The 25,334-nt window shown below is 41.1% G+C and overlaps 1 protein-coding gene across 1 annotated transcript in view; it reads right to left on the reverse strand.

The window, feature by feature from the left end:
- Positions 1–25,334, reverse strand: part of DNAH5 (dynein axonemal heavy chain 5) — a 253,279-nt gene that overhangs the window by 14,477 nt on the left and 213,468 nt on the right. The window contains exons 70-76 of the mRNA XM_030927396.1: positions 23,534–23,683; positions 16,459–16,704; positions 14,116–14,335; positions 12,549–12,754; positions 11,718–11,921; positions 9,651–9,866; positions 3,694–3,906 (exon numbers count right to left, since the gene is read on the reverse strand). Coding sequence (XP_030783256.1) covers positions 3,694–3,906; positions 9,651–9,866; positions 11,718–11,921; positions 12,549–12,754; positions 14,116–14,335; positions 16,459–16,704; positions 23,534–23,683 — 1,455 coding nt within the window. The remainder of the gene's footprint in view (positions 1–3,693; positions 3,907–9,650; positions 9,867–11,717; positions 11,922–12,548; positions 12,755–14,115; positions 14,336–16,458; positions 16,705–23,533; positions 23,684–25,334) is intronic.

Consider the following 25,334-nt stretch of genomic DNA (forward strand, 5'->3'; position numbering starts at 1 on the left):
AATATTAGCTTCATCAATAAATGTTCCCTAATCTGCACTACTCCTTTTCTGCCATTTAATTGCTTTGGAATTCAGAAGGAGAAAAGAGCTAGCTATTTAGCTGCCTTAAGAAATCCAACATGCACCATCCCCACTCCACATTCCATTCTTCAACCATAACCTCCACTTCCAGTTCACTTATTCAAGGACAGTCCTTTGACCTAAGCATAGTATCTGATTCTTTGGTTCCATGATTTTCACCTCATCCATACATTTTGTCCCATCTCCATTAGGCTAGGTGAAATAAGCCAGGCACAGAAAGGCAAATACTGCATCATCTCACTTACATGTGGAGCCTGAAAGAGTTGAACTCATAAAAATGGAGAGTAGAATGGTGGTTACCAGAGACTAGAGGGTGGGGTGATGAGGAAGGGAATAGGAAGTTGTTGATCAAAGGGTATAAAATTTCAGTTAGATAGGAGAAGTACGTTCAAAAGATCTATTTTACAATAAGGTGACTATAGTTTATAGCAATAGACCGTATTTTTTCTTTTTCTTTTTTTTTTTTTTTTTTGAGACGGAGTCTCACTCTGTCACCCAGGCTGGAGTGCAGTGGCATGATCTCCACTCACTGCAAGCTCTGTCTCCTGGGTTCATGCCATTCTCCTGCCTCAGCCTCCTGAGTAGCTGGGACTACAGGTGCATGCCGCCACACCCAGTTAATTTTTTGTATTTTTTTAGTAGAGACAGAGTTTCACCATGTTAGCCAGGATGGTCTCGATCTCCTGACCTCGTGATCCGCCCACCTTGGCCTCCCAAAGTGCTGGGATTCCAGGTGTGAGCCACTGCACCCGGCTACAATGGACTGTATTCTTGAAAATTGCTGAGAGTGGCTTTAGGTCTGAACCACAAGAAAATTTAATTAAGTATGTGAGGTAATGCCTATGTTAATTAGCCCAGCTTAGCCATTCTACAGGATACACATCTTTCAAAACAACATGTAGCACACCATTAATGTATATAATTTTTGTCAAGTAAAATAAATTTTAAAATAAGTCTTTAACAGTTTTTGTCCCATCTCCTCACCTCTCGTCTTCACCTGCTGTCATTATAATCTCCCCATTGAGAATGGCTTCCACGACCTAGCTACCTCTCCCACCATGGGTTGAATTGTGTCCCCGCCCAAACTATACGTTGAAGTCCTAACCCCCAGCACCTAACAATATGATCTTTTTTGGGAACAGGGTCTTTACAGAGGAAATCAAGTGAAAATGAGGGCATAAGGGTGACCCTACTCCAATATGTTGCTGTCCTTCTGAAAAGGGGAAATTTGGACACAGAGACAGATATGCAGAGAGGGAAGATGTTGTGAATGCACTCAGGGCAAAGAAAGTCATATGAAGACAAAGAGAGAGATTGGACTAGGACTTTGCCACAAGTCAAGGAGCTCCTGGGGCCACCAGAAGGTAGAATGAAGCAAAGAAGGATACTCCCCTAGACACTCGAAAGGGAGCATGGCTGGTCAACAGTTCTATTTTGGACTTGCCACCTCCAGAATTGCAAGAAAACAAATTTCTGTGGCTTAAGCCACCCCGTCGGTGGTACTTTGTTATGGCAGCCAAAAAATCCCAGCACACCTGCCACTGCACTCTCCAGGTGGGTGTACAACACGGAAGCTCCTCAAGTATCCGCCTTCCCAGGCCTACTCCTGGCAGCTGAAGCCAGCTGGAGGCGATGCACACTGGTGAAGGCTGGTTTCATTCACAATCATAACTTGAGATCTCAAAGGGGTGAATTCTGTCACCTTCCCATGCCTGCATTTCTGTCCTAGTTTCCCCCTCCTTCCAACCTTTAGGTGTGGCAGGGCAAGTGAATGAGGAAGCAGAGTAGGAGTGAAGATCTAGGGAGCAGGGACATTGGGAGTGACCTGTCAGGCCAGCCCTACTTGGGTTCACGCTGTGGGTGTGGAGGCCCCCAGACAATGGCAGGAGTCAGATGGAAAGGAAGCCATGGGGCAGATCCAGATTTTCCCAAGAAATAGGTTATAGAAGACACCACCTCCTACTCTTTTCCTATGTATTTTTCCACCATAATTAATCTTAGCAACTTCACTTAAATCTCCCCATAACATGGGTGTGCATATGCATACACATCGCGCGTGCATGCATGCACACACACACACACACACACACAAATACAGAACAAAAAGAAGAATACCATTTAGGCTCCATCCCTTCAAATGTCCTCTACTAAAATACACTTATTTTCCCACTTACAAAGACACTCAGGAACTCATTTTACTTTTCCAAGTGAAAAATTATTCCTTAAAACTGTATCTGTCTTTAGCACAATTACTAACAAGTAACCAGTGAGCATGCTGTTAAATTCTTATCTGCTGAGTTTGATATATACATACTACACACTATATTTACAGATATAGTGATACTGGAGGGGGGCAGGGAAGTGCTAGGTAGAGAAGGCCAGGGTCCCTGGCGAAGGTTCCACCCTCAGGCTTGTGCCTACAGACCTAAGTGAGTACAGGCACTCTTGTTTTCATGCCCAAATGTTGCATTTTCCAAGACCACTCTGGCCCACTATGCCCCCCATCCTGTGCTCATATAAACCCAAGAGACCATAGTGGGCACACACACAAGTGGCTGGACGTCGAGAGGAGCAGAAGCGCAGAGGAGCACACCGACAGACACCAGCAGATACTGGCAGGACCAACAAACACCACTGACAGTGGGATGACGTGGAATTTGCTCAGGCACAGTCAGAGAAGAGTGCAGTCACTGGGTGGCCCAACTCCAGAGGAAGACCACCTTCCCACTCCATTCCCCTTCTGGCTCCCCCTCCACCTTGCTGAGAGCAACGTCCACCACTCAATAAAACCTTGCACCCAACCTCTAAGCCCACATATGAGCCAATTTTTCCAGTACACTAGGGAAAGAACCCAAGATACAGAAAGCCCTCTGTCCTTGCGATAAGGAAGAGGGTCTAACTGAGCTGATTAACGTGAGCCACCTGCAGATGGCAAAACTGAAAGAGCGCACTGTAACACACGCCCGTTGGGGAGCTGTAAACACTCAACCCTAGACGCTGCCATGGGGTTCAGGCGCCAAAACAGTCCCCACGACCTGCCCCGCTGCATGCTCCCACCAGGGATTTGAGCAGCAGAACACGGAAAACCGAGCCACACCCCGTCACATGCCCTGCGAGGGGGATAATGGAACTCCTCCCCTTTCAACAGCATATAGCGGAAACTTTTTTTTTTTCTTTTTGGTGTGACTTTTGATGTGAGGGTGAGGGTAGGGGGCAAGTTTTCTTCTATGAAACCAACATCATGGGCTTTGGAGTCCAGAGGCTTGGGTTCAAATTCTGATTCTTTGGCTACTTAGATGTGTAATCTGAGAAAAGACTTAACCTGTCCAAACCTTGAGTTTCTCATCTGTAAAATAAGAGCAATAAAATACAAAAATTAAGTAAAATAATGCATGTAAAATGTCCTAGCAGAGAACCTGATCCGTGGGATTTGCTAAAAAAAAAAAAACTTCCTTCCCTACCTATGGTCTAAAAATACAGGGTTGTGAGGGGCTTAGTCCCTATGCAAAAGAGCTATGTTGAGTAAATTGTCCTTCGATGCTTTCCACTTGCCAATTACAACTCTTCACAACAATAGGTGAACAGGCAGAAAAACAGCAGGCTTATACATACTTTTTTCCACCAAGCAGGGATTCTAGCATCAAACATGCAATCCAACGCATCTCGCAGATTTTCACTCATGATGATGGTGCCATCAATAGCAAGTTTCAGCTCAGTGAGGGTGCTGCGGACAAGGCTGAGTACCCTTTGCATCCTGTCTATTTCCTGCCTGAGGAAAATGTTCATAGGCTGGAATGGCCCCATCTTCTGCAGCCTCTCTTTTACCTGCCATGGAGACATTCAAAGCACATGTTAACAATTAGCTACTAAGGATTTTACAGACCTTGTGGCCTGGGGCCTCTGAACAGGTCCAAATTCTTACTATTCCATAAATAATAAGTTTCTATTTGATTGCATGGCAAAAAGAAAAAAGAGAACAGAAAAAAAGTATCTGTTAGATGACCAGCCCGAATTTTCATGCCATGTGGGAAGGAACAGGCAGCCAGGAATTCACAGAAGAATGTAAATTGCATGACCACAACCATGTAGTCTTCTAAAGAGCAAATGCACTCATTGGGAAACTCCCTTTCTGCCAATCTGAGCTCTTTCAAACCCACATGTGGACACACACAAGCAGACACATGTACATACACACAGCCATTCTGCTGGCTGTCTCAAGAAACTAGAATTCTCTTTTAAGAGCTTCCTGTTTTTTTCATCAAAGCATCCGTCCACCCCACATTTATTCATTATCATCCTACAAGTATTTATCGAGAGTCTTCTATGTATCAGATATTGTGCTAGGCCGAGTTGCTATAACTTAAGGTAGCATTGACAAATTCAGCAAAAGGACGGAGACTCTTCTAACTCCTGCTACTTACCATGTTTATTTATGTAGTTATCATTCTATTTTTAGACATTTTTATTGCTTCCTAAATATTTCAACCCCTGTTAGACATGAATGACGCCTTTCCTGATCCTATAATGAAGAGTGCTTATGAAAGCTGACAACAGTATTGATTTTTCTCCAAGCAAGTGATCAGAGGTTATTCCAGGGACATTATCCCCTTAACTAAAGGTCCTTAAGTTCAGTCTGTAGTATTAGCAGCCAAAATTAGTAGCCTGCTTAGTAGAAAACAGTGGGGGTACAGAAGACACAAAATGCTACAGGATTCCTCTTGAAATGAGGTACAAAAGGGAAAAATACAAAGAAATAGGGTGGTTCTGTGCTAGAAGAACCAACAGATTGTCCAGGTCATCTCTTAAAACTATATGGAAAATCAGCTACCTCTTCTCTTGGTTTAATCAAATATTTTTATTTTTTTATTTTATTTGTTTTGTAAATATTTTTTAAAATTTTTGTGAGTGCATATGTAATTGAATTGTTTGTAACTCAAAGGATAATTGAAGATTTAAAAAAATACTATCAGGGTAACTCTTTCCACAATACTCATTAAGATGTCAAAAAAGAAAACAATTGGAGGACAGAGGCAAGACTAGATTGCAGCTCTGAAGCAGACGGACAGAGCAGTGTTCAGAGGCTTGCATTGTGAACATTAGCTCTGGATTGACTGCAAGAACAAAGCAGCAATCCCAAGAGGACCCACAGACTCTGTGAAGGAGGCAGACTGCTCCTGCAGGACCCAGGAGACACGCCAAATACTGTGAGTGCCCCAACTGCAGAAGTGGGAAAGGAAGAGCCTCCTCTCTTGAACACACACTCCCACTGAAGAAACTAAAGCAGCCACAGCAAGACAAGCCCAATGAGAGGCTGAGCTTAGACACACCTAGCCTTGCCCCCACCTGGTGGTCCTTCCCTACCCACCCTGGTAGCGGCAGACAAAGGGCATATAATCTTGGGAGTTCTAGGGCCCCGGCCATTGCCGGTTTCTCTTCATACTACCACAGCTCATGCTCTCTGGAAAGCACCACCTCCTGGCAGGAGGTCAAGCAACTCAAAAACAGAGCATTAAACCACCAAAGCTAAGAACCCTCACGGAGTCCATTGTACTCCACCGCCAACTCCACCAGAGCAAATGTTGCTATCCACAGCTGTGAGACCCACAGACAATGTTCACATCACAAGACTCTGGGCAGACAACCCCCAGTACCGGCCCAGAGCCTTGCTGGGTGGCTAGATCCAGAAGAGAGACAACATTCACTGCAGCTTGGCTCAAAGGAAGCCACACCCATAGAAAAGGGGGAGAGTACTACATCAAGGGAACTCCCTGTGGGACGAAAGAATCTGAACAACAGCCTTCAGCCTAAGACCCTCCCTCTGACAGAGACTACCCAAATGAGAAGGAACCAGAAAACCAACTCTGGTAATATGATAAAAATTGACATTCTAATGTCATACCTCAAGGAACTAGAGAAACAAGAAGAAAGCAAACTCAAACCCAGCAGAAGAAAGGAAATAACCAAGATCAGAGCAGAACTAAATGAAATTGAAACAAAACAAAGCAATACAAAAGGTAAATGAAACACAAAGCTGGTTATTTGAAAAGATAAATAAAATTGATAGACTATTAGCAAGATTCACCGAGAAAAGAAGAGAGAAAATCCAAATAACCCCACTGAGAAACAAAACAGTCAATATTGCAACTGACACCACTGAAATACAAGAGATCATTCAAGGCTACTATGAACACCTAAACCAGGTTTTCTGGTTTACTACACACACAAACCAGAAAAAATCAGAAGAGATGGATAAATTCCGGGAAAAATACAGGCCTTCTAGCTTTCATCAGGAAGAATTAGATAACCCTGAACAGACCAATAACAGGCAGTGAGATTGAAACGGTAATTTAAAAATTACCAACATAAAAAAGTCCAAGACCAGAAGGATTCATAGTAGAATTCTACTAGATACTCAAAGAATTGGTACCAATCCTTTTGACACTATTCTACAAGACAGAGAAAGAAGAAACCCTCCCTAATTCATTCTATGAAGCTTGTATCACCCTAATACCAAAATCAGTAAAGGACATACCCAAAAAAGAAAACTACAGACTGATACCCTTGATGAACATAGATGCCAAAACCCTTAACAAAATACCAGCTAACTGAATCCAACAACATATCAAAAAGATAATCCACCATGATCAAGTGGCTTTCATACCAGGGATGCAGGAATGGTTTAACATACACAAGTCAATAAATTAGCAGAATTAAAAACAAAAATCACATGATCATCCCAATAGATGCAGAGAAAGCACTCAATGAAATCCAGCATCTCTCTATGATTAAAGCTCTCAAAAAATCAGCATACAAGGGACATACCTCAATGTAATAAAAGCCATCTATGACAAACCCACAACCAACATAATATTGAATGGGGAAAAGTTGAAAGCATTTCCTCTGAGAACCAGAACAAGACAAGGATGCCCACTCTCACTACTCCTCTTGAACATAGTACTGGAAGTCCTAGCCAGAGCAATTAGTCAAGAGAAAGAAATAAAGGGCATTCAAATCAGTAAAGAGGAAGTCAAACTGTCGCTGCTTGCTGACGATATGATCATTTACCTTGAAAACCCTAAAGACTCCCCCAGAAAGCTCCTGGAACTGATAAAAGAATTCAACAAAGTTTCTGGATACAAGATTAATGTACACAAATCAGTAGCTCTTCTCTACCAACAGTGACCAAGTGGAGAATCAAATCAAGAATGCAACCCCTTTTACAATAGCGGCAAAAAAATAGAATACTTAGGAATATACCTAACCAAGAAGTCAAAAGACCTCTACAAGGAAAACTACAAAACACTGCTGAAAGAAATCACAGACAACACAAACAAATGGAAATACATCCCGTGCTCATGGATGGGTAGAATCAATACTGTGAAAATGACCATGCTGCCAAAAGCAATCTACAAATTCAATTCAATCCCCGTCAAAATACCACCATCATTCTTCAAAGAATGAGAAACAACAATTCTAAAATTCATATGGAACCAAAAAAGAGCCTGCATAGCCAAAGCAAGACTAAGCACAAAGAACAAATCAGGAGGCATCATACTACCTGATTTCAAACTATACTATAAGGCCATAGTCTCCAAAACAACATGGTACTGGTATAAAAGTAGGCACATAGACCAATTGAATAGAACAGAGAACCCAGAAATAAACCCAAATACTTACAGCCAACTGATCGTTGACAAAGCAAACAAAAAGTGGGGAAAGGACACCCTTTTTTAAAAATGGTGATGGAATAATTGGTTAGCCACATATATAAGAATAAAACTGGACCCTCATCTCTCACCTTATATAAAAATCAACTCAAGATGGATTAAGGACTTAAATCTAAGACCTGAAACTATAAAAATTCCAGACAATAACATTGGAAAAACCCTTCTAGACATTAGCTTAGGCAAGGATTTCATGACCAGGAACTCAAAAGCAAATGCAATAACAACAAAGATATATAGTTGGGACCTAATTGAACTAAAGAGCTTTTGCATGGTGAAAGGAACAGTCAGTAGAGTGAGCAAACAACCCACAGAGTGGGAGAAAAATCTTCACAATCTATACATCTGACAAAGAACTAATATCCAGAATCACAAAGAATTCAAACAAATCAGTAAGAGAAAAACAAACAATCACATCTAAAAATGGGCTAAGGATATGAATAGACAATTCTCAAAAGAAGATATACAAGTGGCCAACAAACATATGAAAACATGCTCAACATCACTAATGATCAGGGAAATGCAAATCAAAACCACAATGCGGTAACACCTTACTCCTGCAAGAATGGTTATAATTAAAAAATCAAAAAACAGTAGATGCTGGCATGGATGCAGTGATCAAGGAACACTTCTACACCACTGGTGGGAATGTAAACTAATACAGCCACTATGGAAAACTGTGAAGATTCCTTTAAAAAGTAAAACTACCATTTGATCAAGCAATCCCACTACTGGGTATCTACCCAGAGGAAAAGAAGTCATTCTACAAAAAAGATACTTGCACATGCATGTTTATAGCAGCACAATTCACAATTGCAAAATCATGGAACTAACCCAAATGCCCATCAATCAATGAATGTATAAAGAAATTGCGGTATGTATATATACCCCGTGTGTGTGTGTGTGTGTGTGTGTGTGTGTGTGTGTGTGTATGATGGAATACTACTCAGCCATTAAAAGGAATGAATTAACAGCATTTGCAGCGATCTGGATGAGATTGAGGACTATTATCTTAAGTGAAGTAACTCAGGAATGGGAAACCAAACATCACGTGTTCTCACTGATAAGTGGGAGCTAAGCTATGAGGACACAAAGGCATAAGAATGATATAATGGACTTTGGGGACGTGGGGGGAAGAATGGGAGGGGGGCGAGGAATAAAAGATTACAAACATGGTGCATTGTATACTGCTAAGGTGACGGGTGCACCAATATCTCACAAATCACCACTAAAGAATGTACTCATGTACCCAAATACCACCTATACCCCAATAATTCATGAAAAAATTTAAAAACATTAATTCAATGTAAAAAGATGTCAAAAAATTAACTTTTGTCATCATAAATTTGCTTAGAAACTGCTTATATACTAAAAATATCAATTTCCAAAACTTGTGAGGTGAAGAAGCTGCAGAAGTCATGATATAAATGTAGACTCTCTGAAATAAAGAAGGCCTGAGTTTTAAGGTGTACATTAAACTACATAAAATGTATTTTTTAATAATCAGGTGTCTTAATAATACTTCGCTTTCTTTTGAACAAATGCAATGTAAAGTACCTCAGGGAAGGATCAGAAAAGCAGTCCTAACCCGTCAGTACACACTTGTAAATCAATCATAACTATTAGCATTCTCAACAGGTTTCCTTATGGTTTATATATTGAAAAGATTACATCACATTCACAGATGCAAAAACTTCTTTATCTGGTTCTTTAAGAAGCTGGTTTTTAAAAGAATGTTTTTTAATTTCAGGAAAATTATTTTTTGCCCTCCTTTCTTCTTCCTCACTCTCCCAACCAAAGCTATCCAACCCCAGCTGACATCGTGTTAGAATTTCATCAACTCACTTCGAAGGGGACATAGTCTGGGGGCAGCTTCTCCAGCATATCATCAGCCAGCCGGGCCACCACCGCTTCCCGGGTCTCATCCCCTCCACCAGAGCTGTCCTTGGGTTGGATGCCTAGGATGGTGTCCAGCACGTCCTTGGCCAGCTTGCTCTGATAGGTGATGTCAGCATTGGGGTGCAGCCCAAACACCTCAGGGCTGTCGTAGGCAGGCAAACTCTGAACAACAAACACCTCAGATAAGTACAGACTGCCAACATAAGCACTGTCTAAATTTCACTATCTTGGGAAACAAAAATGCTTTTATGAGGATATGCATTGACCTAAGTCTCACTGGTGTCAAGTTACAAACCTCAATAATTTCCCCAGAAAATAATCAAAAGTTTCCTTTAAAAACCAATTAACATTGAGAAACAGACACTAGGCTCACGGCTCTTTACAATCTGCACCTCAATAAAATTGAATCAGAGAGAGACTGTCTTGTTATACGACATGCGAGATAGAAAGGGAATTGTGGATTCGTGTTTTGCTTTCTGACAGTCTAATTGAATTCAAACCAGTTGTCCAAATCAATGTTGTATAGCTAATGGTTATTATGTTGAGAAGAAACCAGGAAATGACAGCTTTAGTAATCATGGTCCAAATAAAGGCAGCAGGTGGGACTTGTACTCTCCCAAGGAAAAAGACAGAGACTAGGAAAAGAGATAAACTGAGAAAGCAACAGTCAGAGAGAAAAAACAGAGACAGAGATGTGTGGGACACAGGCAGAAGCAGGAGAAGCAGGCAAAAAGATCCCCCAACTGTTTGAAGAAAAGGGCAATTTACTGACAATTTGACGCATATTTCTATGTATGAATCTTATCCTTAATTATTGTCATACTCATATTTCCCTCCCTTCCTCTCCCTCATTTTATTCCCTCTTGCATAATGTCTTCTTATGAGCTACCTCAAATGCACTGTGAGATGGGGTGTATATAAAAAATATATGTACAGGCACCCCTAAATTTATACCTTCATGGCCACTTTTCCTATTCAGTGCTGATGATTTAAAGATACATGAAGTACAGTAAGACAGATATATCTGCTGATTTGAATTAATAAAAGTGCAGAGGTGGTAATATATGATAAACTCATTACATTTATATATCAAAAAACATGTAAATATACTGATAAATTTAGCTCTCTGGGGCTGTTATGTTTTAGTTTGTTTACTCTGAGATAAATCTTAGAGACCAAAGAGATGACTAAATAATGATATAATGAATTTTAGGTATAGAGAAAGAGGACGCAGTCACCTTAAAAATCAGAATTTTTTCCCTACGTATTCCCAAACTGCCTGTAGAAATCTACCTATTCCTTCTTACATCAGTGCTTCTCAACCAGGGACAATTTTGCCCTCCAGGGTACATTTGGCAATTTCAGGAGGCATTTTTGGTTCTTGCAACTGGTTAGGCGGTTGTTATTGGCATCCCGTGGACAGAGGCCAGGGATGCTGCTAAACAGCACAGGCCAGGCCCCTACGACAGAATGATCCAACCCTGAATGTCAATAGTGCCAAGGTTGAGAAGCTCTGTCTTGGAGGAAGCTCTTACACAAAGCAGCTTCCTGGACGTATCCTTAAGCCTGTCCATTAGGCCAGGATTAAGGAGCAGATGTCATGGGATTAGTCAAATGGATTGGAAAACAGACAAATTGGGTCGAGAAGCTGCCTTTGCCCTACTGCTGTGGCAGCCGAAGTTTCACAGACAGAGAACTCCAGGTGATTTGTGTAGGTCTCCTAGTTCTAAATCTCCCTAATCTATCATCTTCCTCAAAGAAAATTCCTCCCTAGGGCATTAAAAAAGAGGGGCATGGAAACACGATTCACACAAAACACACACTCAGAACAAACATAAATATTTTAATCATCCGTTGAGTATAAAAATACAAAGAAAGCCTTCACAGCAAAAGCATTAGTATATATCACCATTAAAATTTATGGTAAAAGCAACATAGACAGTATAATTAATACCCAAAACTCAAATGGCTACAGATATTTGCTCTATGCATAAAATTCTGAAGTTGACAAACCTGGATATATTGAAGATAGTTATCCACTGTGCTGCATCTTGGAATATTGTATCCTTGGTAAAAATTGAAATCTAGTCCAAACATATTTTCGCTGAACCAAACCTTAGCAAATGTGTTCAACAATCTCTTATCATAGTCGTCAGTGACTCTGCCCCCATATTGAATCTCTCCTATCATGTAGCGGATGGTGGTCCAGGAGACGCCCTGGGACAATTGATAGAATAATTATGTAGAACTGACTACTGTTGCATTATTATTTCCCTGCCAAGTCACACCCATGTATTCACTTTCAACATCATTCATTCAGTCAGGCATTCTTCCTCAGTACTGCAAAGATGAAGTGTAGAAAGAAAAGTAAAAAGGTAAAGAAGAGTAGTTACTCAATGCTCATGTCCACGATTTGAAATAGCCTTTCTTGATGCATTTGTATGTTTTCATACTTCAATACAAATAGAAAATAGTGTTTGCTTTTGAGCTTATTGAGGCAGTTCTTTAGAAAGCACACACTTCAAACTAATCTGGACTCCCATTTTCATTTTTTAGGATTTTGAAGAACAAGCTTCCCCACCCACACCCCCTGACAACAGGCCCCTTGAGGCTGTCTTCTTTGGAATGTCAGCTTACTTTTGAGACATAAAATAATAATCAAAACTTGACCAATATTTCCTGAAATCAAGAGGCAAGTGTGACCCAAATTGCCATGATGTCAAGATGACTTTGCAAGCACAGCAAATTCTCTTATATAATTTACCCCAAAGCTAGGAGGTCCTGTGAGCTTGATGGCCCAAGCCCACAGCCACCAGGGGCACGACGCAGCACGCACAGCAGTACCTTTTTGACATCCATGTCATCCAAGTGGTTTTGGATGAACTGCACAGTGGCATTAAAGTCCGCCTGGTTAAATTCATAGGGGATATTCCACCCCAGGGCACCGAACTTGCGCCTCTCCTGGACAGCGGAGTGCAGGAAAGCCACTGCGTACAACATGGGCTTCCACTGGGACCCGGAGGTCACGTCCAGCAGGTCTTGGCTCACACCTGTTGTAGTCAGTTGGGTGAAAAATGTATCATCTCTCAAATGTCTGTATTTTCTACTACTTTTATAAGTAATCATTTTTGTAAGTCCCTGATGTTAAAATTCACTTACTTTGGATGATTTTTATGACACTCATGTGACAATAATAATTTAACTTTTGGGTGTCCAGAGGCCATTTCTTTCTGAAAAATCTTCAAAGAGACTTTGGGGAGAGGAGGAGCTTGCTAACATGGGTCAAGTTCCTGCCAATCTAGAAAGATCATATGAGGGCAAAATCAAGATGGAAAGGTAATGACAGTTAAACAAATTCTGCCACTATTACTGTAACTACTGCTCTATTATTATTACTGTTGTTTTGAGCATATACTTGGGGCACATACTTTTAACTAATTTTATATTAATTAAGAGAGTATATAGAGAAGCCCTTTGTACCTGAGTACATGCTCCAAATAACAATGATCGAAACATATGCATATACTATATTGTACATATAATTAGATTTATTTATTTTCTTTTACTGCCATTATCCTTCCACCTCTATTTTATCCCCACATTGTCTTATAGATTGGCAGGAATTTCAGCCTTGTTAGCAACTCCCCGGAAGTCTCTTTGCAGGTTCTCCAGATTGAAATACAATAATTATATTTATTATGGTTATCAAATACATGATTTTAGTTACAGTTTATTTCAGTTCTCCTGGAGAGATTCTCTTGTCCCTATTTTATATCCGAGAAAATTGAAACTCAGATTGAGTGACTCACACCCAAGAGAACAAAGTAATTGTCAACAGCAAGGGCCAGAATCAGGATTTCCGACTGAAAGTTCCATGTTCTTTTCATGACCACAAATCCCATACATAAAGCTATGAAGCAGAAGAGGCAGCGGCCAAGAGAGTGACCTCAGCCCCAGTCATGATGGGGGCATTTGGGCCTGAGTTTGCTGCCACTGGATTTTTAACTTAGCTACCTTCTGACATATGGCCCTAATGAAATGCAGGCAGGCATCACCGTAATTCAGACTCTCCTCTGGGAAGAGACTACTGTACTACTTTAGGTATGGAGCACAGAGACCATAAATGACCAAATTGTTCATTTTTGATGTTAATTATGTCTAGCTGGAGAACAGCATAGGCTTAAATAGGGCAGTACTGGGAAAACAGGAAACTAGAAGGTGGGAATCATGAACTCTGATTCGTTAACACTGCCGGGGCATATTCACAAAAGAGGACCATCACCTCCCCATCAGGTTAAACAGTAGTACTATTTGCTATAACTGTATCCTAGTTAATCCTCTTATAATTTTTTTAGGAAAACAATTTAAGTACAGAAAACTCCTATAGACTCAGAAGTATTTCTGGACTCACCACCATATGTTCTTTTCAGTCCTGCCCGGAGGCCCTGTGGAGGATCGTTGGCAAATTTAATGGACATCTGAAGGAGTGTAATGGGAAACTGTTTATGAACCTCGGTGGTCATCCAGAGGCGGAATGCATCATGTACAAGCTCAGTTTCTATGATTATGTCCATCAGCTCATCCATGAAATCAAGTCCCAGATGGCAGTTCTGCAGAAGTGCCCATCCTCCCTAAGTCAACGGCAGTAAATGGAAGTTAAGTGGTTTTGTGTTTCACCCAAATTTGAAATTACGACATTCTTTAGAAATTAAGTAATTACAATTTAAGCCGGGCATGGTGGCTCACACTTGTAATCCCAGCACTTTGGGAGGCCAGGGCAGGCGGATCACGAAGTCAGGAGATCAAGACCACGGTGAAACCTCGTCTCTACTAAAAATACAAAAAATTAGCCGGGCGTGGTGGCAGGCACCTGTAGTCCCAGCTACTCAGGAGGCTGAGGCAGGAGAATGGCGTGAACCCGGGAGGCAGAGCTTGCAGTGAGCCAAGGTCGAGATCACGCCACTGCACTCTAGCTTGGCCTACAGAAACCACTTTAAATTAATCTAGGTCAAATCTCAGAAAACAAAAATGTTTAATTGAGACAAGCTATTTTTTTTTTTAGTCCATGTATTTGTTCCAGTATACACTAGTATGCAATTGTACCAATACTATGTGTTTGCAATCATGAATATAATCAAAGTTAAACATAAAAGGACTTCCAAGTAAAGATGGTTGATTGAAAACATCCATTTAACTCAGATCCCTCCCCAAATTCCATTAAAACTACAATGAAGAAAATTTTTAGAGGCATGAACTCTTAAGGACGGTGACAGAGAGAGTGAAGGCATTATCACTAACATTTAAAAGAGGTTCAAGAAAGTTGAATCCTAAACTAGCATTTAGAGAAAGCTGAGATGCAACCTGACATATACCACATAACTCCCCAAATTCTGCCTGCCTTAATGAAAAATGAGAAGTTGATTTTCTACAGAAGGCAAAACAGGGTCTAGATTGGAGGATACCAGCACATTGAGGGAATAGGTACTACACTGAAATCAGGTGGAAGAATGATTGCCTGCTGAATTTTGAGACCTGCGACTTCCTGCCTCCCACTAGTTCTCAGAATCCTGGCAACAGAGCATACACCCTTTAGAATGTGGAAGAACCTTCCCTGGGAATCTGACCACACTAAAAAGAACAAGAGCTTTAGAAAATAATAAGCCATATCTTTTGCCTGAATTATACCATAAGTATAGGAAGATCTTTGTGTAATGCAACTCAGGCAAAATTGGGGGTCATGTAACAACAATTTCCTCAATATCTAATCTATAAAATATTTTTGCTAAAATCATCTACAAGATCCAGATCATAATCTTGAGGTGTTTTTCTATAACCCATCTTAGATCATTGACTAGAGCAGCATGAGTTGTCTTTCAAAAAAAAAAGCATTAGATCTAAAGTCTTAGCAGTTACACGTAAAACTGATAATTTAGAGATTTCACATTTCCCTTATATCTTCTTCAGAAATTTACAGTACTGATGAATAAATTATCTAACCTTTTACCCTTCAAAAATTTCAATTGATACCGTTCACAATTCAAAACAAAAAGGAAATCCAATATAAAACACAGCAACTACAAAATGACTTCAGTTTCTCTCTTTTATCCAGCATAGACATGAACCCTGCCCTGAGATTCCTTCTTTTGTATTTTGCTTTGTTTTGGTTTGTGAGAAAGGGTCTCATTCTGTCACCCAGGCTGGACTGCAGTGACTGCAGCCTCTACCTTCCCAGATCAAGTGATCCTCCCACCTCAGCTTCCAACGGAGATGGGACCACAGGCACATGCCACCACGTCCAGTTAATTTTTTTTGTAAAGATGGGGTCTATATTACCCAGGCTGGTCTTGAACTCCTGGGCTCAAGCAATCCTTAGCCTCGGCCTCCCAAAGTGCTGAGATTACAGTTGTGAGGCATCACACCTAGGTGATCTAAACTTCTTAGGTGAGAACTCTGATGTTCCATCTTCACCCCCAGAATCCCATTTCTTTGGGATTGCCATTCTCTGCATTAAATGTTTTGTTTTCAACTTACTGAGTATACCATCCACTTTGCTATCCCTGGGTAGTTGATTTATTTGCCACATTGCCTCAAAAGTTTTAATGTTAGCTTAAATTAAAAAAAAAAAAATGCTGTTTAGTAAACAGCAGGCCGCATATAAATTTAAACTCCTAATGATTTATATTTTTCTTCTGCATTGCTATTCCATAATCTGTAATATGAACAGGATGGCACAAAAGTAGACACTCAGCCTTACATTCGCCATGGTCTGCTGCAAGAGCTTCCGAGCATGGACCTCCTGGCCCTGCCCCATGGACACATAACGGGTTTCTATTTTTAATCTCTTCCCCAAGGCAATGATGGAATCTGTGGGGTCTGAGCCCATAGACAGGAGGCAGATGAGTGGCGTCCGTGGATCAGATTCCTCCCACGTCTTCTCCAAGTCTAGAATAACACCTTCAGCATATTTTTCTCCCATGGAGTCCACGATGTACTTGCGGGCCTGCCAAAAACAGCATACAAGTCAGTAAAAGCCTTTCCAACTATTTCATGTGGATAATGCAATATAGTTTCCAAAATTCATTTTTGTAACGATCTCAATGATGTCCACAGTAACCCTATCAGGGAAACAGGGTAGAGACTGTTTTGTCATATTTGTTTGTTTATATCTCCATTCTATAGGTGGGAAGACTGTGTTGCTTACTCAGTACAAAATCAGACAGTCAAAAGAACCAAAGTTGTGCCAGGCGTGGTGGCTCAAGCCTGTAATCCCAGCACTTTGGGAGGCCGAGACGGGCGGATCATGAGGTCAGGAGATCGAGACCATCCTGGCTAACACGGTGAAACCCCGTCTCTACTAAAAAAATACAAAAATCTAGCCGGGCGAGGTGGCGGGCGCCTGTAGTCCCAGCTACTCCGGAGGCTGAGGCAGGAGAATGGCGTGAACCCGGGACGCGGAGCTTGCAGTGAGCTGAGATCCAGCCACTGCACTCCAGCCTGGGCGACAGAGCGAGACTCCGCCTCAAAAAAAAAAAAAAAAAAAAGAACCAAAGTTGTATGACTCCTGGTCTGAAACCCATTTCAATATACTGGTTGCTTCCTGCTACACCAGAAAATAAAAATACTGGGAAACTATTGTTTAGGATGCTCTAAGGCAAATATTTATGCATGTAAATAATAAAGTAAGCAACACAATACCTGCAATGTAATGGGTACTGATCAAATAGATAATTACTGAGTGACTACTTGCATGAAATGTATTGGATATTTGCTGAATGAATGAATGAGTTTTTAAAGATTTAATCCATAATCTCTCTCCTCATCATTGTCGTCGTTCCTTCCCATATTTGGCTCATCCCTTTACTATTAATTGTGTTTTGAATGAAATCCATACTCAAAATATCACAGATTTTGTCAACTTTATTACAGCCATAGAAACAAATTCTGGTAACAACAAATTCCTTTTTCAAATGAGGTGAAAGAGTTATAATTTATTTTTCAACAAACAATATTGTGAATATGACCCCTTAGTCTATATTCTCTGCCTTCTAAATAATTAAATTCCCTCAAAAACATTTTTTCCTCCTATTCGTGTGATCTTCTTCCACCTTAGATGGATAAAACCCAAGTTTCTCTCCCCAGCAGCATTCCCCACAAAAATCATTTTCACATAACTTAGGCGTGGGTGCAACATGACCTGTAACTCTCCCAAGGGCAACGCAGGTGACCCTCCCGACTCCAATTCCCATAGAAACACAAAACAGCTTCAGATGGAGCTTCCCTTGAATCAGACAGGTTTCAGATAGACCTGGACCAAAGGGGAGCCAGAGCTGGTTCAGTCATCATCCTTGACTTTAAAACATCAGAATTTGATTTTTAGCCAGTAATGTGGGCTCATCCTTCATCTTCAATATCTTGCTATCCCCCATTCATCCTCAAAATGTACCCCAAGCATCTGAGCTTACAAATTGGTGTGATGTTTCCCACTTGTGTTTGCCTTCTTTGTGGGTTACAATGAAAGAGAAGTGGCCACCACAGAGGAATCTCCTGGCTTACTATGTCCTCTCGTAGCTTGGTAAGAGAGGTAAAATGGGTGCCACATGAGTCTAGACTGTTGAACGACTGGCTTGGTCCTACTTTCTGATTCCACCTGGTGTGTGAAGACTTCTCACACAAGCTTCATCATTAATATAGCCAGGTAAAGGGTGTCTGAAACTTGGTCATCATGAAATGTCCATCTTCCTTCTGAGAGTGCAAAACACAAAAAGAGGAGCGTTCACATTCCCTAACTCAGACCAGCTAATTCAGAAACAGCTGGGCCATTTTACTGTGGATCTCTTCTCCTTCTAAAGTCATAATCCTCCTCATAAAGTCCATTCCCCCATACCAATGGCAGATTAAGAGGCATGCCAACTTTGTAGAATACACAGGACTTCCTGCCTTGGCAACTATTTCTAGATGGCTTTGGGGAAAGACTTCTACCTGGTTTCCCAAAGGAACAAGAAATGGTGGTCAGGCCCTCTTTGACAGGACTAGGCCACTGGCAATGAAATGACCAAACAGCACCTGGGCCCCTCACCCACAAAGAGGCTCACACCTTCCGACCTTCCTCTTTATTAGTTCAGTGGCTGGGAGGTTTTGAGGAGGTGAATTTCAGTCCAGTTGAATTTGAGGCACGGGATGCTATTTATTTTCATGCCCCTCAATACTTTTTCTAGGTTGGGCAGATCCAATATCTAAATCTCTATCTTGTATATAAAAGCCTACATATTTTTTCTACAGCCTCTGGCAGGTGTTTGTTAAGTTTGACTGCCACGTTCTTTGACTTCCCCAAATGTCTACTCCATGTACACATTCAGTCACAGTCACCCAAACAGGGAGTCCTGTGATCAGGAAGGACTTCAAAGGCTGGACACCGAGGCATTCCACAGTTGCAGCAGTTTCTCAGCCACATGTACTGCCATCACTGCAGCATCTCTATAGTGCAACTCATCAAGATTCAAGCACTTTCTACCCCAGGGTAGCAAGGGTCTCAACATGGCCAATTCTGCCATAACTCAGCATTGACCCAGTTCAGGTATTACCATCCAAGCCATGAGTTAACATGCTAGAATACTGAGGGGCCAGATGGTAAATATTTTAGACTTTGGTGGCCAAATCATCTCTATTGCAACTCAACTCTGCCATTGTTGCACAAAAGCCAGTCGTAGGCACACAAATAAAAAGCACAGCTATGTTCCAATAAAATGTTAGGGACACTGAAATGTGAATGTCATACAGTCTTCACTTGTCACAAAATATTAGTCTTCTGGTGATTTTTTTCAGGTATTTAAAAATATAATTCTTAAGTAGCCAGCTGAACATAAACAGACAGTGGGCCTAATGTTGTTGGCAGGCCCTAGGTTCCCAACCTCTGGAACAGATAACAACAGGGAAGGCTGCTTCACTTATAACTGGAGAAAGGACCTTTGGTCATAATTCCAGTTCCTGGGAAGGGATATTCTTAAATAGGGTCACAGTCATGGTTCAAACTGGCTCTAAGCCTAAGGGATGTAATGAGTCTATGGGGCAAAGATGTAATATGCAAGGATGCTCAGCAACCCCAGGTAAGGCCCCACTGCGGGAGGCATGGATCTGAAACTACACATGTGTGCATTAGAAAGAGCACATTTCTTCATCTTCTTTACTTCAGCTTCAACCCAACACCCTGCATTATCTCACCGGGCCAGTAGGACAATAATTCCAGGCATCACTCAGTCTCCCCATCTTTCCAAAGTCTTGGGAGCCCATCCCTTGCACCAGTGTGCCCTGGATGCAGGACATGGAGTCAAAGGAAATTATTTTGGAGATTCAAGATTTAAGGACCGCCCTGCTGTGTTTCAGACTTGCATAGGGCCTACTAGTCATTTCTTTTGGCCAATTTCTCCCTCCTGGAATGATAATATGCCTTACTACCATTGTATCTTGGGAGTAAATAATTTGTTTTGATTTTACAGGCTCATAGGTGGGAGGAGATGAGTCTCAGAGAAACTTAGGACTTTGGACTTGATGCTGTAACAAGACTTTGGGGGATGATTAGGAAGAGATGATTGAATTTTGCAATGTGAGAAGGACATGAGATTTGAGGGGCCATGGGAGGAATAATATAATTTGAATGTTTGCCCCCTTCAAATCTCATGTTGAACTGTAATCCCCAGGGATGGAGGTGGGGCCTGGTGGGGGGTGTTTGGCTCATAGAGATGAGTCCCACAGAATGGCTTGGTGCTGTACTCATGATAGTGAGTGAGTTCTTCCCAGATCTGGTTGTTTAAAAGTGTGCAGCATCTCCCCACTCTCTCTTGCTCTGGCTCTCGCCATGTGACACGCCAGCTCCTCCTGCACCTTCTGCCATGATTGAAAGTTTCCTGAAGCCTCACCAGAAGCTGAGCAGATGCCAGCCCCATGCTTTCTGTACAACCTGCAGAACCATGAGCCAATTAAACTTCTTTTCTTTATAAATTACCCAGTGTCAGGTATTTATTTATAGCAGTGAAAAAACTAACAAACCATATTAGATGATTCACCTCATGCAACAGATATAAACCTTGGCCCATGACCCTCTCCTCTGTCCCAGGCAGGGCAACAGGTTTTAAGACTAGAGAAGTGTTTTAAGACACGAGGTCAGGAGATCGAGACCATCCTGGCTAACACGGTGAAACCCCGTCTCTACTAAAAAAATACAAAAAATTAGCCGGGCGAGGTGGCGGGCGCCTGTAGTCCCAGCTACTCCGGAGGCTGAGGCAGGAGAATGGCGTAAACCCGGGAGGCGGAGCTTGCAGTGAGCTGAGATCCGGCCACTGCACTCCAGCCTGGGCGACAGAGCGAGACTCCGTCTCAAAAAAAAAACAAACAAACAAACAAAAAAGACTAGAGAAGTGAACAAATGGTCCGGCCCTTATGAAGCTTGACCCCCACCTATATGCCGGGATGAGACATACATTGAGCAAGTAATAGCAAAATAACTAGTTTGAAGGATTTATGACTTGCAGGGTGACATGAAAGTATGAAACCGATTAATCTTGCAGAAATATATCAGAGAAGGCTCCCTTGTGAAAGAAGCATTTAAGCTGTTGCTTGGATAATGAATGGGATTTATCGAGGCAAAGACGACAGCTAAGTGGGTCAGAGCCTGTGCATTCTATGCAGAAGAAACATATGCAGAGACCATGAAGCAGAAAAGAGCAAGTCACTGGCTAGGGACAGGAGGACACCCATAATAACTGATGTAAGAGTTAATTCAGGTGTGGCAAGCCAGACTTCTGCACAGCCTGCCAGCCTTTAAAGACAGCCAACACCCCACTGAGGAGTGCTGCATTTTCATACATTGCTCTTCACACAACTCTGCAGAACTTGTTCATCCCAATATGTGGTACCAATGCAACAGATTCAGCCTTTGAATGGGGAGAAAATGAACAAATAACCTGCACACCTGTGCCAACCTCCCTTTGTTGAGTATTTGTTTTTTGAGATGCAGTCTCACCCTGATACCTAGGCTGGGTGCAGTGGCACGATCTCGGCTCACTGCAGCCTCCACTTTCCGAGTTCAAGCGATTCTCCTGCCATAGCCTCCCAAGTAGCTGGAATTACACATGCTGACACCATGCCTGGCTAATTTCTGTATTTTTAGTAGAAACAGGGTTTCACCATATTGGCCAGGCTGGTCTTGAACTCCTGACCTCGTGATCCACCTGCCTCACCCTCCCAAAGTGCTGGGATTACAGGTGTGAGCCACCGTGCCCGGCCTGTTGAGGATTTTTAAGACACAAATGTGTACCGCTCAGAAGACACACTTCGACAGTGCAGCATTTTTGCAATCAGGCATGCCCAGATGTGGACAGTCACACTCAGCCAAAATGCAGAGAATAAGAAATGCATATAGCCTGATGCTCCCTATGGGGAATGGGATTGAATGTATCTACACTGCAGACCTTCTAATAAACTTCCCAGAAAGTTGTCAGGTTGAAAATCACAAAAGGATTCCAAAAGGAGAATAAGAACTTGAGAGGAGAGAACATTTATCCAATGGACGTTCTAAACCTTGTTTAGGACTTGGGTGTTATAAGGGCCACGGGAAGATACCACAGGACTTGAAAAGTCAATGAATGGCGCCATCTTTGCATTTCTTCTAGCATGTGCTGGGTGGACTAGGGTACAGAAGAAGAAATGTAAGGAGAACAGGTACAAGGCCATGGCTGTGGTAAGTCCAGGGATCAGAGAAGCTGGAATGAAGATAAAGTTACAAAAAAACAGTTACTTAAATCTCAGCATTGAACCAAATAGAATTTCTGGAAAAAGGTAAGAAAGAGACTACTCAATCATTTCTTTCCACACTGTCCTTAAGTAAGGCAACCATTTGACAATTCAGTTGGGCAGGATAAAAGTAATGAAACTGAGAAGAAAAACTGAAAGGAATGGTGATCTCAGTGCCCCGAATTGTGAAACTCATTTTTCTTTTCTCAATAAATCATTGAATCTGGTTGTTTTCACGATTCCACAGTACCTAAGTGCACTTGGAGGTAGTTACTCCATAAGTTTTTAACACTCCCTCTGGAGAATGAAGGAGAATATATCTTACATTCTATTATAAACCCAAGGCTATTGCTACTCCACAGCTTATTTGGAAAAGCCCTTAAGGAGTCAACCTGGGCTGAGTATCAGAGTTAAACTTTTCATCATAAAGGCAAGACACAAGTCCTTATATTGGGTAAAGTCCCATGATACTAAGCCAGTAAATTAAAGGTCTTTAAACAGATGAATCATCTGGAGGCAGGATTCACATTTAAACCACATGTGAAAGTCAGTTGTAAGACAACCTACTGACATCTAGAGCTGTGACATTCTTCTGGAGAAACGACTATGGTTTGGGCACACTGTCCTTCCCCCAGTCTCTTCATCCTAACGCCTTTATATTCTTCCTGCTTTCAGAAACACTGTTTTACTACCAGCAAAATGGAGCAGCCATATAATTTTTGATTGAATATAAAATGATATAAAAGAATAATGCATTACCTTTATGTTATACCTATATGACGACCTTAGAATCATGGTTTTCTCATTTACTCCTATTGTAGCAGTCAGGTCGGAAAAAGCTACTAAATCACTTAGCCCAAACGTATGTCTCAATACATTTATTTGTGGTTTACTTTTCCATTTTTCACACATATTGCTAGAAAATCACAGAAGCCTACAAGAAAATTCTCACTGGAATTCACATTTTAAATATTTGTTTAATTTAAAAGAAAAATATCTTTAAAAATATTATCTCATTTTTCTCTTTAATACGGACTTTTTACCTGGGCAATGGTTCTGTCCGGACACCAGGATCTAATAAGAAGAAGACGTCGGAAGCAGTCGAGAGATTTACCATAGGCGTTTGGAAGAGGTTCCTCCTCTGGGTTTTCCTTATCAAACCAAATTTTCCACATTTTCTCATTTCTCGAGATCTGAAAATATCATGGGATAAAAAATGTGTCACGCCACCCAACAATCTTTCAGTAACAGGTCATAGATATGTTTCCGCAAACCTCTGACCTCTCCAGATATGTGTAAATTATATTCCTTGGTTATTTTTTTATTTTATATCATAGTGCCAAAAAGTTTGATTGTCTAAAATCTAATGTCATTTGCTCCAAAGTCAGTCTATATTAACATCAGCCTACAACTACATTTTAAAGTAGGGAGAGTCCTGGGATGTTTAATTTCTTCTTTGCCTTTGTGGTAACAAATTTGTAAAGAATACAACAAAATCAATGGAAACTCATTTTCATTATTTCAACGAAGTCTGATTTGCTCCACAAAATCTTCTCACGTCAGGAACCAAATCTCATTCACTTACATTTCCTCATTTCCCAGGACCACTCCTGACACAAAAGAAGACATTTAATACATGTTTATTATTGAATGAACAGCTTTCTGATCAATACTCTATTAATCTAAAGTAATTTGAAATATGCCAGTTAATATCATCAAATGAATGATCAGACACCTGCTACCCTTAGGCAACTGGGAAAGAGTAAAAGGACATAGTACATTATCCTCTGCAGCTTAAAACACCAGAGAGAGGTAGGAATTACATAGTAAGCAGATCAGAAACACCAAACAAACAAATAATGTCTACAGATAAATATCATCTTATATTCTCTGATATATTCCTTTTCATTAAGAGTTCAAATGTCTTTCTTGGGATATAATCAAAGGCAAATCATTCCAGGTTCATATTTAGAAAGTACCATGTAAGAATAAAAATAGTAACTTCTTTCAATCATGAAAGACTACTTAATATTGAGGGGTTTCATGCATAAGATATCATCTCCAGAAGGTAGCAACTTCAATATCAATGGTCTGGGCAAGGTCGCTGGGGTAACTCTATAGGGGAATAACTCAAAAGAATGGTTTGTACCCCCAAGTACACAGTAGTAATAAAAAACATCACCAGTGATAAGCCAAAACATAAAAGTATAGCAGAACATAAGCAACTGGCCAATTTAAACTGGGGAAGTCACGAACCAACTTTAAGACATTTCCTGGCCAAAAAAAAGCCTTCAACTTATAGCTGAATAAAGCCACCCTGCTGCCAATCTCATTTCTCTATGGTCACCTGATTTTCAAGAACCTGTTTCTTGGCTCGTCCCAATTTAATTCTCTATACCCAACTTCCATGATTCCAGCACATGCAGAGTTCATCAGGAGCTGGCTGATTCTAGAAGGATGATAACTTCTAAAGATAAGAGGCCAAGTGCTTGCATGAGATTCATACTCAGGTGCCTAACTAAGTCAAATAATGGGAAGGGCAGGAGGGGAAGAAGAAGAAGAGAGAGAGAAACAAGAGGCAAGAAAGGAAATTTGGCATTTAGAGGCAGGCTGTTCTTATGTCTTTTCATTTAACCTCTAGAAAGAAGGAAACGTCTTTTTAAGTCTAATTATTTAATCTAATTAGATCTATCAGTTTTTCTACTTCTGGACCTCCGATTGGTGATACTAACATATGGCCCAGAATTACACCAGTTAAAGTTCCTGGGCACATTTCTTCCTGCAAGACCAGTTAATGATGAGCGGAATATGCTTTATCAGAGTGTAGGTGAGCTTCGAGGAAGG

Source organism: Rhinopithecus roxellana, chromosome 3 (assembly GCF_007565055.1).
Source record: "Rhinopithecus roxellana isolate Shanxi Qingling chromosome 3, ASM756505v1, whole genome shotgun sequence".
Taxonomy (NCBI): domain Eukaryota; kingdom Metazoa; phylum Chordata; class Mammalia; order Primates; family Cercopithecidae; genus Rhinopithecus; species Rhinopithecus roxellana.